Genomic DNA, 20,213 nt, shown 5'->3' on the forward strand with positions numbered 1-20,213 from the left:
AGAGGTACAGGGGGTATTAGGACGTTACATGTGGGTCGTACAGAGGGTATTAAGGTGTTATAGGTGAGAGGTACATGCAGGGCCGTCTTTACTATTGATTGGACGTGGGCAAGAATTTATTTGGGCCCCCTGGATCCCGCCTTCTCACACCCTAGCATGCAATCACGCCTCCACCACAGCGCACACACACACACACACACACACACACCTCGTAGAGTAGTAAACTTTAATAGGAACTGGTTCACAAATCAGTCCTTAGCTTGACCTATTTACCACCTGTAGCTTCTTTTAACCTCGGTCTTATAGTATATTTTTATTAATAGTTACACACGTGAAGAGTATCAGTGTATCACACTGCTCCACAGCAATACAACTCACAGTAATGTGCGATGTGCAAGTACATCACAGATCACCTCAGCAATAAAATGCATAGAAAAGTGTAGAGTGTGACTATCACAAGCTCTACAGCAATACAAGTCACAGCAATGTGCAGCGTGTGAGCGCATCAGAGCCAACCCACTGCTGTCCCATAGGGAAGCTTCGGGAGGCTACTGCGCATGCGTGGCTTCATAGAGATGCTTTGAATCAATGCATTTCTATGAGGAGTGTTTAGCGTGAATGGACTAGGAAGCCCCTCTAGTGGCCGTCTGATAAGTGGCCGTCTGATGAGCGGCCACTAGACGTGTTCCTTGGCAGTAGTGTAAATGCTGCCTTTTTTTCTGAAAAGGCAGTGTTTCCATTAACAAGCTTGCAGAGACATGCTACAGACACCGGAACTACTACGTTTAGCTGTTGTGGTTCTGGTGACTATAGTGTCCCTTAAAGGGATTCTGTCACCTCCCCTAACCCAAAAAACGATTTTAAAGCAGCCATGAAGCACAGCTTACCTGGATTAGGCTGTGCTCTTTTATCTTGTAATCCGTCCAGCAATTTCTGCAAAAAATGACTTTTATTGATATGCAAATGTTTATGTAATTTTTTTTTTACAATGTGTGCAGATAGTACTGTACTACAGCGAGTCCCAGTTGTCCCGATATTAGTGTGCCACCCACAGACCCCCCCCGATATTCGTGTGCCACCCACAGACACCCCGATATTAGTGTGCCACCCACAGACCCCCCCGATATCAGTGTGCCACCCACAGACACCCCGATATTAGTGTGCCACCCACAGACACGCCGATATTAGTGTGCCACCCACAGACACGCCGATATTAGTGTGCCACCCACAGACACCCCGATATTAGTGTGCCACCCACAGACAACCCTCTATTAGTGTGCCACCCACAGACACCCCTCTATTAGTGTGCCACCCAGACACCCCAATATTAGTGTGCCACCCACAGACACCCCTCTATTAGTGTGCCACCCAGACACCCCAATATTAGTGTGCCACCCACAGACACCCCGATATTAGTGTGCCACCAACAGACACCCTTCTATTAGTGTGCCACCAACAGACACCCTTCTATTAGTGTGCCACCAACAGACACCCTTCTATTAGTGTGCCACCAACAGACACCCCGATATTAGTGTGCCACCAACAGACACCCTTCTATTAGTGTGCCACCAACAGACACCCCGATATTAGTGTGCCACCCACAGACACCCCTCTATTAGTGTGCCACCCAGACACCCCAATATTAGTGTGCCACCCACAGACACCCCGATATTAGTGTGCCACCAACAGACACCCTTCTATTAGTGTGCCACCCACAGACACCCCGATATTAGTGTGCCACCAACAGACACCCTTCTATTAGTGTGCCACCCAGAAACCCCAATATTAGTGTGCCACCCACAGACACCCCTCTATTAGTGTGCCACCCAGACACCCCAATATTAGTGTGCCACCAACAGACACCCCGATATTAGTGTGCCACCCACAGACACCCCTCTATTAGTGTGCCACCCACAGACACCCCGATATTAGTGTGCCACCAGACACCCCTCTATTAGTGTGCCACCCACAGACACCCCGATATTAGTGTGCCACCCACAGACACCCCAATATTAGTGTGCCCCCAACAGAAACCCCTCTATTAGTGTGCCACCCACAGACACCCCGATATTAGTGTGCCACCAACAGACATCCCTCTATTAGTGTGCTACCCGCAGACACCCCTATATTAAGTTCCCAGCCAGAGACACCCTTCTTTTAGGTTCCTAGTCAGAGACACCCCTATATTAAGGCCCCAGCCACAGATGTACCTATATTAGTGTGCCACCCGCAGACACCCCGATCTTAGGGTCCCAGACACAGCTGTCCCTATATTAGTGTGCCACCCGCAGACACCCCTATAATAGGGTCCCAGACACAGATGTCCCTATATTATTGTGCCACCCGCAGACACCCCGATCTTAGGGTCCCAGACACAGATGTCCCTATATTATTGTGCCATCCGCAGACACCCCTATAATAGGGTCCCAGACACAGATGTCCCTATATTATTGTGCCATCCGCAGACACCCCGATCTTAGGGTCCCAGACACAGATGTCCCTATATTAGTGTGCCATCCGCTGACACCCCCATATTAGGGTCCCAGACACAGATATCCCTATTAGTGTGCCATCCGCAGACACCCCGATCTTAGGGTCCCAGACACAGACACCCCGATATTAGGGTCCCAGACACAGATGTCCCTATATTAGTGTGCCATCCGCTGACACCCCCATATTAGGGTCCCAGACACAGATATCCCTATTAGTGTGCCATCCGCAGACACCCCGATCTTAGGGTCCCAGACACAGACACCCCGATATTAGGCTCCCAGGCACAGATGTCCTTATATTGGTGTGCCATCCGCAGACACCCCGATCTTAGGGTCCCAGACACAGACACCCCGATATTAGGCTCCCAGGCACAGATGTCCTTATATTGGTGTGCCATCCGCAGACACCACCGATATTAGGGTCCCAGACACAGATATCCCTATTAGTGTGCCCCCCCTGCCACCCGCAGACACCCCTATATAGGGTCCCAGACACAGATGTCCCTATATTATTGTGCCACCCGCAGACACCCCGATCTTAGGGTCCCAGACACAGATGTCCCTATATTATTGTGCCATCCGCAGACACCCCTATAATAGGGTCCCAGACACAGATATCCCTATTAGTGTGCCACCCGCAGACACCCCGATCTTAGGGTCCCAGACACAGACACCCTGATATTAGGGTCCCAGACACAGATGTCCCTATATTAGTGTGCCATCCGCAGACACCCCGATATTAGGCTCCCAGGCACAGATGTCCTTATATTGGTGTGCCATCCGCAGACACCCCGATATTAGGGTCCCAGACACAGATGTCCCTATTAGTGTGCCACCTGCAGACACCCCTATATTAGGGTCCCAGACACAGATATCCCTATTAGTGTGCCACCCGCAGACACCCCTATAATAGGGTCCCAGACACAGATATCCCTATTAGTGTGCCATCCGCAGACACCCCGATATTAGGGTCCCAGACACAGATATCCCTATTAGTGTGCCACCCGCAGACACCCCTATAATAGGGTCCCAGACACAGATATCCCTATTAGTGTGCCACCCGCAGACACCCCGATCTTAGGGTCCCAGACAGAGACACCCCGATATTAGGGTCCCAGACACAGATGTCCCTATATTAGTGTGCCACCCGCAGACACCCCTATATTAGGCTCCCAGACACAGATGTCCCTATATTAGTGTGCCACCCGCAGACACCCCTATATTAGGGTCCCAGACACAGATGTCCCTATTAGTGTGCCATCCGCAGACACCCCGATCTTAGGGTCCCAGACACAGACACCCCGATATTAGGGTCCCAGACACAGATGTCCCTATATTAGTGTGCCATCCGCAGACACCCCGATATTAGGGTCCCAGACACAGATGTCCCTATATTAGTGTGCCACCCGCAGACACCCCGATATTAGGGTCCCAGACACAGATGTCCCTATTAGTGTGCCACCCGCAGACACCCCGATATTAGGGTCCCAGACACAGATGTTCCCGTATTAGTGCGTCGGTCACAGACCATTAACCGATGAGCAGCATTTAGTATTGAACTTAGAACAGGTGCCTATTGTAATAATCTGTCCAGGGATTTAGAGAGGAGCCCGGTGATGGGTCGCAGTCCTCCAGGGCGATCCTCCAGGTCATGGTACTAATCACAGGAAGAAATGATCCTTAATGTAGAATGATATCCAGCCTGATGACGGTGTGATGTTCCCTCAGCTGTTCCTGTGCTGGGTCCCATACAGCAGACAAAGGGCGAGCTCTACGTGAAGGAGGAGATGAATCTGACCTGTAAGATCCATTCATTTTACCCGGCACCTATAGAGGTCACATGGTGCACAGAAGATGGACGGGTGCTGAACTCTACCCTCTCCGACCTCCTCCCTGACCCGACTGGTCTGTACCAGGTCACCAGCTCCATGAAATACTGCCCAACAATGAAGGACCTGAAAAAGACATTCACGTGTGAAGTGAGACATGGAAGTACTGGAGTCACGAGAAAAACTACGTGGAAACTGGAAGATCTGAGTGAGTGGGGATAAGTGTATGAAATGTTAAATGACACTATATGGAGTTCAATATCAGGCCCTACGTCTTCATTATTGACTTCAGTATTCCATTCAGTGCCATTGCGACAGGTGTATAACATCCAGTGAATCCTGTACATGCAGTCTGCCTTTGCACAGTATATATACACACTGTATACGCATTACCACAGTGTATAACATCCAGACCCCGGCCATGCAGTCTACCATTACCACAGGTGTATAACATCCAGCCTCTAGCCATGCAGTCTACCATTACCACAGGTGTATAACATCCAGCCTCTAGCCATGCAGTCTACCATTACCACAGTGTATAACATCCAGCCTCTAGCCATGCAGTCTATCATTACCACCGGTGTACAACATCCAACCTCTAGACATGCAGTCTGCCATTACCACAGTGTATAACATCCAGCCTCTAGCCATGCAGTCTACCATTACCACAGTGTATAACATCCAGCCTCTAGCCATGCAGTCTGCCATTACCACCGGTGTACAACATCCAACCTCTAGCCATGCAGTCTGCCATTACCACAGTGTATAACATCCATCCTCTAGCTATGCAGTCCACCATTACCACAGTGTATAACATCCAGCCTCTAGCCATGCAGTCTACCATTACCACCGGTGTACAACATCCAACCTCTAGCCATGCAGTCTACCATTACCACAGGTGTATAACATCCAGCCTCTAGCCATGCAGTCTACCATTACCTCAGTGTATAACACCCAGCCTGTAGCCATGCAGTCTACCATTACCACAGGAGTATAAAATCCAGCATCTAGCCATGCAGTCTGCCATTACCACAGTGTATAACATCCAGCCTCTAGCCATGCAGTCTGTCATTACCACAGGTGTATAACATCCAGCCTCTAGCCATGCAGTATACCATTACTACAGGTGTATAACATCCAGCCTCTAGCCATGCAGTCTACCATTACCACAGGTGTATAACATTCAGTCTCTAGCCATGCAGTTTACCATTACCACAGGTGTATAACATCCAGCCTCTAGCCATGCAGTCTGCCATTACCACAGTGTATAACATCCAACCTCTAGCCATGCAGTCTACCATTACCACAGGTGTATAACATCCAGCCTCTAGCCATGCAGTCTACCATTACCACAGTGTATAACACCCAGCCTGTAGCCATGCAGTCTACCATTACCACAGGTGTATAACATCCAGCCTCTAGCCATGCAGTCTGCCATTACCACAGTGTATAAAATCCAGCATCTAGCCATGCAGTCTGCCATTACCACAGTGTATAACATCCAGCCTCTAGCCATGCAGTCTGCCATTACCACAGTGTATAACATCCAGCCTCTAGCCAGGCAGTCTGTCATTACCACAGGTGTATAACATCCAGCCTCTAGCCATGCAGTCTGTCATTTCCACAGGTGTATAACATCCAGCCCCTAGCCACGCACTCATGGTCCCCATACATGTGTATATTGCAGTGGTATATTTTCAATGTTACATACAGTCAGGTCCATAAATATTAGAACATCAACACAATTCTAACATTTTTGGCTCTATACACCACCACAATGGATTTGAAATGAAACGGACAAGATGTGCTTTACCTGCTGACTGTCAGCTTTACCTGCAGACTGTCAGCTGTAATTTGAGGGTATTTACATCCACATCAGGTGAACGGTGCAGGAATTACAGCAGTTTGCATCTGTGCCTCCCACTTGTTAAGGGACCAGAAGTAATGGGACAATTGTCTTCTCGGCTGTCCCATGGCCGGTGTGTGTTATTCCCTCATTATCCCAATTACAATGAGCAGATAAAAGGTCCAGAGGTCATTTCCAGTCTGCTATTTGCATTTGGAATCTGTTGCTGTCAACTCTCAAGATGAGATCCAAAGAGCGGTCACCATCAGTGAAGCCATCATTAGGCTGAAAAACACAACAAACCCATCAGAGAGATAGAAAAAAACATCAGGCGCGGCCAAAACAACTGCTTGGAACATTCTTAAAAAGAAGGAACGCACCGGTGAGCTCAGCAACACCAAAAGACCCGGAAGACCACGGAAAACAACTGTTGTGGATGAGCGAAGAATTATTTCCCTGGTGAAGAAAACACCCTTCACAACAGTTGGCCAGATCAAGAACACTCTCCAGGAGGTAGGTGTATGTGTGTCAAAGTCAACAGTCAGGAGAAGACTTCACCAGAGTGAATACAGAGGGTTCACCACAAGATGTAAACCATTGGTGAGCCTCAAAAACAGGAAGGCCAGATTAGAGTTTGCCAAACGACATCTAGAAAAGCCTTCACAGTTCTGGAACAACATCCTATGGACGGATGAGACCAAGATCAACTTGTCCCAGAGTGATGGGAAGAGAAGAGTATGGAGAAGGAAAGGAGCTGCTCATGGTCCTAAGCATACCACCTCATCAGTGAAGCATGGTGGTGGTAGTGTCATGGCGTGGGCATGTATGGCGGCCAATGAAACTGCTTCTCCTGTATTTATTGATGATGTGACTGCTGACAGAAGCAGCAGGATGGATTCTGAAGGGTTTCGGGCAATATTATCTCCTCATATTCAGCCAAATGCTTTAGAACTCATTGGACGGCGCTTCACACTGAAGATGGACAATGACCCAAAGCAAACTGCAAAAGCAACCAAAGAGTTTTTTAAGGGAAAGAAGTGGAATGTTCTGGAATGGCCGAGTCAATCCCCGGACCTGGATCCGATTGAGCATTTCACTTGCTGAAGACAAAAGTGAAGGGAAAACGCCCCAAGAACAAGCAGGAACTGAAGACAGTTGCAGTAGAGGCCGGCAGAGCATCACCAGGGATGAGACCAGCGTCTGGGGATGTCTATGTGTTCCAGACTTCAGGCTGTAATTGACTGCAAAGGATTCGCAACCAAGTATTAAAAAGTGAAAGTTTGATTTATGATTATTATTCTGTCCCATTACTTCTGGTCCCTTAAAAAGTGGGAGGCACAGATGCAAACTGCTGTAATTCCTGCACCGGTCACCTGATTTGGATGTAAATACCCTCAAATTAAAGGATAACTGTCATATTATTATTTTTTTGGTAAAGTGTAGAGCAAGTGATAGGTAACAATTTTGCAATAGACTTTATTTAGCCAAAACGTTTATTTTTGGTAGAAAACTGGGGCTGAAATGGCCTTTAGCAGCACTCTTTAAAAGAGCGTTGCTAAGGGCCATCCGTCTCCAAAAAAAAAAAAAGGAGACGGGCTGTGCAGATGCTCTGCTTCTGTCTCCCGTGCTTCCCTGGGAGACAGAAGGCTGGGCACAGGAGTCTTAGGAGTTAAAATTACATTTATATTCCCCCTTTCTATGCAATCTAATGCTCCGTTACATTGACTGACCTGCGATCCCTGTGATAATAATTCTTGAAGCAGCAGCCGCCTCACTGCGCACAATGCTTCTACTTCCGGCGGCTGCTTCAAGAATTATTATCACAGGGATCGCAGGTCAGTGAATGTAACAGAGCATTAGATTGCATAGAAAGGGGGAATATAAATGTAATTTTAACTCCTAAGACTCCTGTGCCCAGCCTTCTGTCTCCCAGGGAAGCAGGATTAAAGATTTTAGTTCAGGGAAATCAGGCAGGGACCCCCCAGTGGGAAGATGCATTTAGATAGTGTGAGACTCAGAGATTCTTGCATAGATTGGAGACTCGAGGGGTGGCACAATCCGGCCATGACAAGGCTAATGTGAATACATACAATGTAACAAGTATGAGATGGATTCCGAACCCTGATCTACCTGAGGAATTTTAGGTAGCGAGTTCCCAAGTAATAAGTGTATTTTAAAAGAGTGATCAATAAAGATAATATTTTATGTTTACTAGTCAGTGAGGTTGCAACAGTTACACTAAGGTCCGAGTGACCATTAACCCTTCAGTACCTGTTATTCTATATCGCACATCACTGACTCCTTACTGTACTGTATATGACACCTGTTATTGTATATCTCCCTTCGCTGACTCCATACTGTACTGTATGACATCTGTTATTATATATCTCCCATCGCTGACTCCATACTGTACTGTATATGACACGTTATTCTATATCACACATAGCTGACTCCATACTGTACTGTATATGACACGTTATTCTATATCACACATAGCTGACTCCATACTGTACTGTATATGACACCTGTTATTCTATATCACACATCGCTGACTCCATACTGTACTGTATATGACACCCGTTATTCTATATCTCCCATCGCTGACTCCATACTGTGCTGTATATGACACCTGTTATTCTATATCGCACATCGCTGACTCCATACTGTACTGTATATGACACCTGTTATTAAATATCGCACATCGCTGACTCCGTACTGTACTGTATATGACACCTGTTATATATCACACATCGCTGACTCCGTACTGTACTGTATATGACACCTGTTATTATATATCACACATCGCTGACTCCGTACTGTACTGTATATGACACCTGTTATTATATATCACACATCGCTGACTCCGTACTGTACTGTATATGACACCTATTATTCTATATCTCACATCGCTGACTCCATACTGTACTGTATATGACACCTGTTATTCTATATCACACATCGCTGACTCCATACTGTGCTGTATATGACACCTGTTATTATATATCACACATCGCTGACTCCATACTGTGCTGTATATGACACCTGTTATTCTATATCACACATCGCTGACTCCGTACTGTACTGTATATGACACCTGTTATTATATATCACACATCGCTGACTCCATACTGTACTGTATATGACACCTGTTATTCTATATCATACATAGCTGACTCCATACTGTACTGTATATGACACCTGTTATTCTATATCATACATAGCTGACTCCATACTGTACTGTATATGACACCTGTTATTATATATCACACATCGCTGACTCCATACTGTACTGTATATGACGCCTGTTATTATATATCACACATCGCTGACTCCGTACTGTACTGTATATGACGCCTGTTATTATATATCACACATCGCTGACTCCATACTGTACTGTATATGACGCCTATTATTCTATATCTCACATCGCTGACTCCATACTGTACTGTATATGACACCTGTTATTCTATATCACACATCACTGACTCCATACTGTACTGTATATGACACCTGTTATTCTATATCACAAATCGCTGACTTCATACTGTACTGTATATGACAACTGTTATTCTATATCACACATCACTGACTCCGTACTGTACTGTATGACACCTTTTATTCTATATCGCACATCACTGACTCCATACTGTACTGTATATGACACCTGTTATTCTATATCACACATCGCTGACTCCATACTGTACTGTATATGACACCTGTTATTCTATATCACACATCGCTGACTCCATACTGTACTGTATATGACACCTGTTATTCTATATCACACATCGCTGACTCCGTACTGTACTGTATATGACACCTGTTATTCTATATCTCACATCGCTGACTCCATACTGTACTGTATATGACACCTGTTATTCTATATCACACATCCCTGACTCCATACTGTACTGTATATGACACCTATTATATATCACACATTGCTGACTCCATACTGTACTGTATATGACACCTGTTATTCTATATCACACATCGCTGACTCCATACTGTACTGTATATGACACCTGTTATTCTATGTCACACATCGCTGACTCCATACTGTACTGTATATGACACCTGTTATTCTATATCACACATCACTGACTCCATACTGTACTGTATATGACACCTGTTATTCTATATCACACATCGCTGACTCCGTACTGTGCTGTATATGAAACCTGTTATTCTATATCACACATTGCTGACTCCATACTGTACTGTATATGACACCTGTTATTCTATATCACACATCGCTGACTCCATACTGTACTGTATATGACACCTGTTATTATATATCACACATTGCTGACTCCATACTGTACTGTATATGACACCTGTTATTATATATCACACATCGCTGACTCCATACTGTACTGTATATGACACCTGTTATTCTATATCACACATCACTGACTCCATACTGTACTGTATATGACACCAGTTATTCTATATCACACATAGCTGACTCCATACTGTACTGTATATGACACCTGTTATTCTATATCACACATCGCTGACTCCATACTGTACTGTATGACATCTGTTATTCTATATCATACATAGCTGACTCCATACTGTACTGTATATGACACCTGTTATTCTATATCATACATAGCTGACTCCATACTGTACTGTATATGACACCTGTTATTATATATCACACATCGCTGACTCCATACTGTACTGTATATGACGCCTGTTATTATATATCACACATCGCTGACTCCGTACTGTACTGTATATGACGCCTGTTATTATATATCACACATCGCTGACTCCATACTGTACTGTATATGACGCCTATTATTCTATATCTCACATCGCTGACTCCATACTGTACTGTATATGACACCTGTTATTCTATATCACACATCACTGACTCCATACTGTACTGTATATGACACCTGTTATTCTATATCACACATCGCTGACTTCATACTGTACTGTATATGACACCTGTTATTCTATATCACACATCACTGACTCCATACTGTACTGTATGACACCTTTTATTCTATATCGCACATCACTGACTCCATACTATACTGTATATGACACCTGTTATTCTATATCACACATCGCTGACTCCATACTGTACTGTATATGACACCTGTTATTATATATCACACATCGCTGACTCCGTACTGTACTGTATATGACACCTGTTATTCTATATCACACATCGCTGACTCCATACTGTACTGTATATGACACCTGTTATTCTATATCACACATCGCTGACTCCGTACTGTACTGTATATGACACCTGTTATTCTATATCTCACATCGCTGACTCCATACTGTACTGTATATGACACCTGTTATTCTATATCACACATCCCTGACTCCATACTGTACTGTATATGACACCTATTATATATCACACATCGCTGACTCCATACTGTACTGTATATGACACCTGTTATTCTATATCACACATCGCTGACTCCATACTGTACTGTATATGACACCTGTTATTCTATATCACACATCGCTGACTCCATACTGTACTGTATATGACACCTGTTATTCTATGTCACACATCGCTGACTCCATACTGTACTGTATATGACACCTGTTATTCTATATCACACATCACTGACTCCATACTGTACTGTATATGACACCTGTTATTCTATATCACACATCGCTGACTCCGTACTGTGCTGTATATGAAACCTGTTATTCTATATCACACATTGCTGACTCCATACTGTACTGTATATGACACCTGTTATTCTATATCACACATCGCTGACTCCATACTGTACTGTATATGACACCTGTTATTATATATCACACATCGCTGACTCCATACTGTACTGTATATGACACCTGTTATTATATATCACACATCGCTGACTCCATACTGTACTGTATATGACACCTGTTATTCTATATCACACATCACTGACTCCATACTGTACTGTATATGACACCAGTTATTCTATATCACACATAGCTGACTCCATACTGTACTGTATATGACACCTGTTATTCTATATCACACATCGCTGACTCCATACTGTACTGTATATGACACCTGTTATTCTATATCACACATCACTGACTCCATACTGTACTGTATGACATCTGTTATTCTATATCATACATAGCTGACTCCATACTGTACTGTATATGACACCTGTTATTCTATATCACACATCGCTGACTCCATACTGTACTGTATATGACACCTGTTATTCTATATCACACATCGCTGACTCCATACTGTACTGCATATGACATCTGTTATTCTATATCTCACATCGCTGACTCCATACTGTACTGTATATGACACCTGTTATTCTATATCACACATCACTGACTCCATACTGTACTGTATGACATCTGTTATTCTATATCATACATAGCTGACTCCATACTGTACTGTATATGACACCTGTTATTCTATATCACACATCGCTGACTCCATACTGTACTGTATATGACACCTGTTATTCTATATCACACATCGCTGACTCCATACTGTACTGTATATGACACCTGTTATTCTATATCACACATCACTGACTCCATACTGTACTGTATGCCATCTGTTATTCTATATCATACATAGCTGACTCCATACTGTACTGTATATGACACCTGTTATTCTATATCACACATCGCTGACTCCATACTGTACTGTATATGACACCTGTTATTCTATGTCACACATCGCTGACTCCATACTGTACTGTATATGACACGTTATTCTATATCACACATCACTGACTCCATACTGTACTGTATATAACACCTGTTATTCTATATCACACATCGCTGACTCCATACTGTACTGTATGACACCTTTTATTCTATATCGCACATCACTGACTCCATACTGTACTGTATATGACACCTGTTATTCTATATCACACATCGCTGACTCCATACTGTACTGTATATGACACCAGTTATTCTATATCACACATAGCTGACTCCATACTGTACTGTATATGACACCTGTTATTCTATATCACACATCGCTGACTCCATACTGTACTGTATGACATCTGTTATTCTATATCATACATAGCTGACTCCATACTGTACTGTATAGACACCTGTTATTCTATATCACACATCGCTGACTCCATACTGTACTGTATATGACACCTGTTATTCTATATCACACATCACTGACTCCATACTGTACTGTATGCCATCTGTTATTCTATATCATACATAGCTGACTCCATACTGTACTGTATATGACACCTGTTATTCTATATCACACATCGCTGACTCCATACTGTACTGTATATGACACCTGTTATTCTATGTCACACATCGCTGACTCCATACTGTACTGTATATGACACCTGTTATTCTATATCTCACATCGCTGACTCCATACTGTACTGTATATGACACCTGTTATTCTATATCACACATCGCTGACTCCATACTGTACTGTATATGACACCTGTTATTATATATCACACATCGCTGACTCCATACTGTACTGTATATGACACCTGTTATTCTATATCACACATCACTGACTCCATACTGTACTGTATATGAAACCTGTTATTCTATATCACACATCACTGACTCCGTACTGTGCTGTATATGACACCTGTTATTCTATATCACACATCGCTGACTCCATACTGTACTGTATATGACACCTGTTATTCTATATCACACATCACTGACTCCATACTGTACTGTATGACATCTGTTATTCTATATCATACATAGCTGACTCCATACTGTACTGTATATGACACCTGTTATTCTATATCACACATCGCTGACTCCATACTGTACTGTATATGAAACCTGTTATTCTATATCGCACATCGCTGACTCCATACTGTGCTGTATATGACACCTGTTATTCTATATCACACATCGCTGACTCCATACTGTACTGTATATGAAACCTGTTATTCTATATCGCACATCGCTGACTCCATACTGTACTGTATATGACACCTGTTATTCTATATCGCACATCGCTGACTCCATACTGTACTGTATATGACATCTGTTATTCTATATCATACATAGCTGACTCCATACTGTACTGTATATGACACCTATTATTCTATATCTCACATCGCTGACGCCATACTGTACTGTATATGAAACCTGTTATTCTATATCACACATCGCTGACTCCATACTGTACTGTATATGTCATGTGTTATTCTATATCATACATCACTGACGACTGTACTGTATATGACACATGTTATTCTATAGCTGACTCCATACTGTACTGTATATGTAACCTGTTATTATATATCACACATTGCTTACTCCGTACTGTACTGTATATGACACCTGTTATTATATATCACACATTGCTGACTCCATACTGTGCTGCATATGACACCTGTTATTATATATCACGCATCGCTGACTCCATACTGTACTGCATATGACACCTGTTATTATATATCACACATCGCTGACTCCATACTGTACTGTATATGACACCTGTTATTCTATATCACACATCGCTGACTCCATACTGTACTGTATATGACACCTGTTATTCTATATAACACATCGCTGACTCCATACTGTACATGACACCTGTTATTCTATATCACACATCGCTGACTCCATACTGTACTGTATATGACACCTGTTATTCTATATCACACATCGCTGACTCCATACTGTACTGTATATGACACCTGTTATTCTATATCACACATCGCTGACTCCATACTGTACTGTATATGACACCTGTTATTCTATATCACACATCGCTGACTCCATACTGTACTGTATATGACACCTGTTATTCTATATAACACATCGCTGACTCCATACTGTACATGACACCTGTTATTCTATATCACACATCGCTGACTCCATACTGTACTGTATATGACACCTGTTATTCTATATCACACATCGCTGACTCCATACTGTACTGTATATGACACCTGTTATTCTATATCACACATCGCTGACTCCATACTGTACTGTATATGACACCTGTTATTCTATATCACACATCGCTGACTCCATACTCTACTGTATGACACCTGTTATTGTATATCTCCTATCGCTGACTCGATACTGTACTGTACATGACACCTGTTATTCTATATCGCTGACTCCATACTGTACTGTATATGACACCTGTTATTCTATGTCACACATCGCTGACTCCATACTGTACTGTATATGTCATGTGTTATTCTATATCATACATCACTGACGACTGTACTGTATATGACACATGTTATTCTATAGCTGACTCCATACTGTACTGTATATGTAACCTGTTATTATATATCACACATCGCTGACTCCATACTGTACTGTATATGACACCTGTTATTCTATATCACACATCGCTGACTCCATACTGTACTGTATATGACACCTGTTATTATATATCACACATTGCTGACTCCATACTGTGCTGCATATGACACCTGTTATTATATATCTCCCATCGCTGACTCCATACTGTACTGCATATGACACCTGTTATTATATATCACACATCGCTGACTCCATACTGTACTGTATATGTCACGTGTTATTCTATATAACACATCGCTGACTCCATACTGTACATGACACCTGTTATTCTATATCACACATCGCTGACTCCATACTGTACTGTATATGACACCTGTTATTCTATGTCACACATCGCTGACTCCATACTGTACTGTATATGTCATGTGTTATTCTATATCATACATCACTGACGACTGTACTGTATATGACACATGTTATTCTATAGCTGACTCCGTACTGTACTGTATATGACACCTGTTATTATATATCACACATCACTAACTCCATACTGTACTGTATATGACACCTGTTATTATATATCACACATCGCTGACTCCGTACTGTACTGTATGACACCTGTTATTCTATATCACACATCACTGACTCCGTACTGTACTGTATATGACACCTGTTATTCTATATCACACATCGCTGACTCCATACTGTACTGTATATGACACCTGTTATTCTATATCACACATCGCTGACTCCATACTGTACTGTATATGACACCTGTTATTATATATCACACATCGCTGACTCCATACTGTACTGTATATGACACCCGTTATTCTATATCGCACATTGCTGACTCCATACTGTACTTTATATGACACCTGTTATTCTATATCACACATCGCTGACTCCATACTGTGCTGTATATGACACCTGTTATTGTATATCTCCCATCGCTGACTCCATACTGTACTTTATATGACACCTGTTATTCTATATCACACATCGCTGACTCCATACTGTGCTGTATATGACACCTGTTATTCTATATCACACATCGCTGACTCCATACTGTACTGTATATGACGCCTGTTATTCTATATCATACATAGCTGACTCCATACTGTACTGTATATGACACCCGTTATTCTATATCGCACATTGCTGACTCCATACTGTACCGTATATGACACCTGTTATTGTATATCTCCTATCGCTGACTCCATACTGTACTGTATATGACACCTGTTATTCTATATCACACATCGCTGACCCCATACTCTACTGTATATATAATTATATTTTCTCTCCTGCAGTTTCGCGGCCCACGGTGTCTGATATTTCTTGTATTTCCTCGTCTCCTGAGCCTGGTACTTTATTGACCTTATCCTGCGATGTCAGTGACTTGTACCCTGAAGATTTAACTTTCATTTGGTATAATGGTGTAACTCGGATATCACAAGATAAGTACATAAAGACTTTTCAGGAGGATCCGGACTCTGGTTCTTTCAGGGGAACCGTACAGTTGCTGTGGACGCCGGACACTGGTTATGATGAGCGGGATTTCCGTCTGGACCTGACGCACTGCGGAGAGACTATTACAAGAATATTTACAATGAACCTGGCAGGTAATTATCAGACCAGTCCTGTACTGGGAATGGGTTATGCTTCTCCTATCAGCACCACACTGATTATATTATAAAGCTACAGCCGGTGTGCTACTAAGGCGCACAAACACGCTTGATAAAGGGCTATATGTGTCCTAAGCCCAAAACGTTGCTTCCCTGATGTGCACTAACTTGTCTGGCTGAATACAGTCCTTCACATGAACACCGCTTATACTGGAGTGCGGTCTGAAAACTATGCACCTACAGTATAAATACAAATTTTATAATGTCCATGATGGGGATTATAGTCCTGGATGAATTCATTCTGCAGAGGCTCCCGTGTGGCGCCTGCAGCACTAGGCTCCGGGTGTAACACGTATTTTGTATGTTCTCTTCATCTTCTCTTTTCTTTCTTCGTTTCTTCTAAAATCATCCAGATAAATCAGTTATCGCTTCTGTTCCTGTCATTCCTCATGGGGACAATGTGCGGCCGTATCCCACTGGAGTCCAGACACCTTGTGAGCCAATAGTCAGTGGCCCTTGTAATCTGACAGGAGGGGGATCTAGGCCGGCACCCCGTAAAACCTGCATATAACATTCATTTACTGTATAATTAAAATGTCTTCTCAGGGTCCCCAGTCCTTAGTGACATCACCAGCGAGCCCAGTGACGCCAGATACGGCCAGCCTGTGACTCTGCGCTGCAAGGTGACCAACGCAAACCCGAAAGATGTAGAGGTGAAGTGGTTAAAGAGCGATAAACCCCTGGAGAGCGGACAAGGAGTAGCGAAGCAAATCCCTGAGGAGGACGGGTCCGTATCCTGCTCACTGCAGATCACTGCTACAGCCCTGGACTACGCCAAAGCTTACACCTGCTCTGTGAAGCCCAAGAACATGACAGCGACGCTCAAGAAGACCCATTATATAAAGCTCCCGGGTAAGAAACTGCTCTGGGACTAAATTAGTAAATTATAGAAAAAAGTGCCTTCTCTAAGGTGGAAACCCTGTGACCATATAAAAGGTACAATAAAGGCCACTCCACCTGCAGGCAGCACTCCTGGAGATCTGAAGGCGGCCAAACATATTGGAAAGTTGAAGTCATTTTCAGCAGAGTAGGGCAGATCAGGAGATGCAAGCGCCACTTATCTCAAGGAGTTGTGAGAAATGTGATCATGTACTATGTAAAGAGCGGAGAGGAGATAAGCGGCGAGGACCCGAGGAGAAAATGTGTGCGGTCCAGCAGATAACCACTGGACGGGACATCTGCTGGATCCCGACATCTGCACTGATGAAATATCTTACTCTGACGGCCTCCGTTCCGCTATGGTTGTAGCTGGAAGCAGTTATAGCAGGTTTACCTCCTAATGAGACTAATTATTTCCATCCAAAGAAACCCCCCCCCAAGGGTGTCAATGGCGGCTCTGACTGTCGGGGTATTGGGATCTGCACGGCCGGCCGGCTTGTGATGTCTCCTCGCTGTAGGTGCACAGCTGAGCGCAGTAATCTTGCTCTCTTGGTTTCTTGCAGATAAAGTACCAAAGTTTTCAGAGATAAGTGTGCGGCCGGAGAGACCTGTCGCAGGGAAGGAAGCCACATTCACAGCGACCATATCTGGATTCACACCAGACATTCACGTGAAATGGTATAAAGAGTTCGACCCGTTTCCCAGCGACTTTGTCACCACATCAGATCCACAGATTGGAAAGGACTCTCTATGCACTTGTTCCAGCAGCCTGAGGTTCACTCCCCAGGACAAGGACCATGGGGCGTCCATCCGCTGTGAGGTGGCACATTCTGTCACTAAGAAAGTATATGAGCAGCTGTGCACCCTGCGCCTCTCAGGTAAGTGCACTCTGATTTCACAAAATAGAAAGTCATACAGTTACAAGAAAAGTTTACTGAACCGATTGTAACTTCCTGGATTTCTGCGCTGATTTCTAATCAAATGTGGTCTGATTGTAATCGAAGTCACAATTATACTGTCGAGCAAAAGGGTAACAATGCTTTGCACTTTTGACTTTCAGGCTCCAGATCTCACCATCCACTACAGCTTTGAACGTGAGACTCCCATCATCTTACAGACAGTCATCTGGGCTCTCTCATACATAAATTGGACTTGCAGCTATTTAGCTTTTGATTAGCTGTGCAGATTCTTGTCATGTAACTGCAGTGTTACTGTTTTGCTCCTAAAATTATACATTTTAATTTTGTTATTTTGTTAATCCACTTTTATTTTTTAACACTGCCTGAATCCTTTCTGGGCATGCTCTCGCTCAAATTCAAGCATGATCAAATCTTTTACCAGTTTTCTTCTACATGTTCCCAATGTTGGTGCATACTGGTCAACTCACTAGGGTACAAATACAGCTTTTTCTTCAACTCTACCCACAAATGTTCGATTGGGTTGAAGTCTGGGGACTGTGGGGGCCAATCTAGCTCCTCTACTTCATTGTCATTGAACCATTTGTTTGCCAATCTTGTTGTGTGCTTCGGATCCTATCCCCTGCAGCCCTGACCTGGTGGACACACTCACCTCTCCCCCTCCAGTCCTCTCCCCTGCAGTCCAGACCTGGTGGACACACTCACCTCTTCTCATCCTCCTCCAATCCTCTCCCCTGCAGCCCTGACCTGGTGGACACACTGACCTCTCCTCCAATCCTCTCCCCTGCAGCCCGGACCTGGTGGACACACTGACCTCTCCTCCAATCCTCTCCCCTGCAACCCGGACCTGGTGGACACACTGACCTCTCCTCCCAGTGCTGGACAGCCATCCTCTCCCCTGTCGCTCTGACCTGGTGTATACACTGACCTCTCCTCCCAGTACTGGACAACCATCCTCTCCCCTGCAGCCCTGACCTGGTCGACACACTGACCTCTCCTCCCAGTGCTGGACAACCATCCTCTCCCCTGTAGCTCTGACCTGGTGGACACACTGACCTCTCCTCCCAGTGCTGGACAACCATCCTCTCCTCTGCAGCCCTGACCTGGTGGACACATTCACCTCTCCTCCTCCCAGCGCTGGACAGCCATCCTCTCCAAAAACACTAGAAACCAAAATCCAGAAACACTACATCCACAGCCGCCCCTCTGTCCAGGCTTCTACTTACCTCACTACATCCACAGCCGCCCCTCTGTCCAGGCTTCTACTCTCCTCATTACATCCACAGCCGCCCCTCTGTCCAGGCTTCTACTCTCCT

At 44.0% G+C, this 20,213-nt stretch overlaps 1 protein-coding gene across 1 annotated transcript in view; it reads left to right on the plus strand.

Annotated features, from left to right (window-relative positions):
• Positions 1–20,213, plus strand: part of LOC122920709 — a 97,674-nt gene that overhangs the window by 60,819 nt on the left and 16,642 nt on the right. Inside the window, exons 8-11 of the mRNA XM_044270417.1 lie at positions 4,221–4,529; positions 16,727–17,038; positions 17,648–17,953; positions 18,544–18,858. Coding sequence (XP_044126352.1) covers positions 4,221–4,529; positions 16,727–17,038; positions 17,648–17,953; positions 18,544–18,858 — 1,242 coding nt within the window. The remainder of the gene's footprint in view (positions 1–4,220; positions 4,530–16,726; positions 17,039–17,647; positions 17,954–18,543; positions 18,859–20,213) is intronic.

Source organism: Bufo gargarizans, chromosome 10, assembly GCF_014858855.1.
Source record: "Bufo gargarizans isolate SCDJY-AF-19 chromosome 10, ASM1485885v1, whole genome shotgun sequence".
NCBI lineage: Eukaryota > Metazoa > Chordata > Amphibia > Anura > Bufonidae > Bufo > Bufo gargarizans.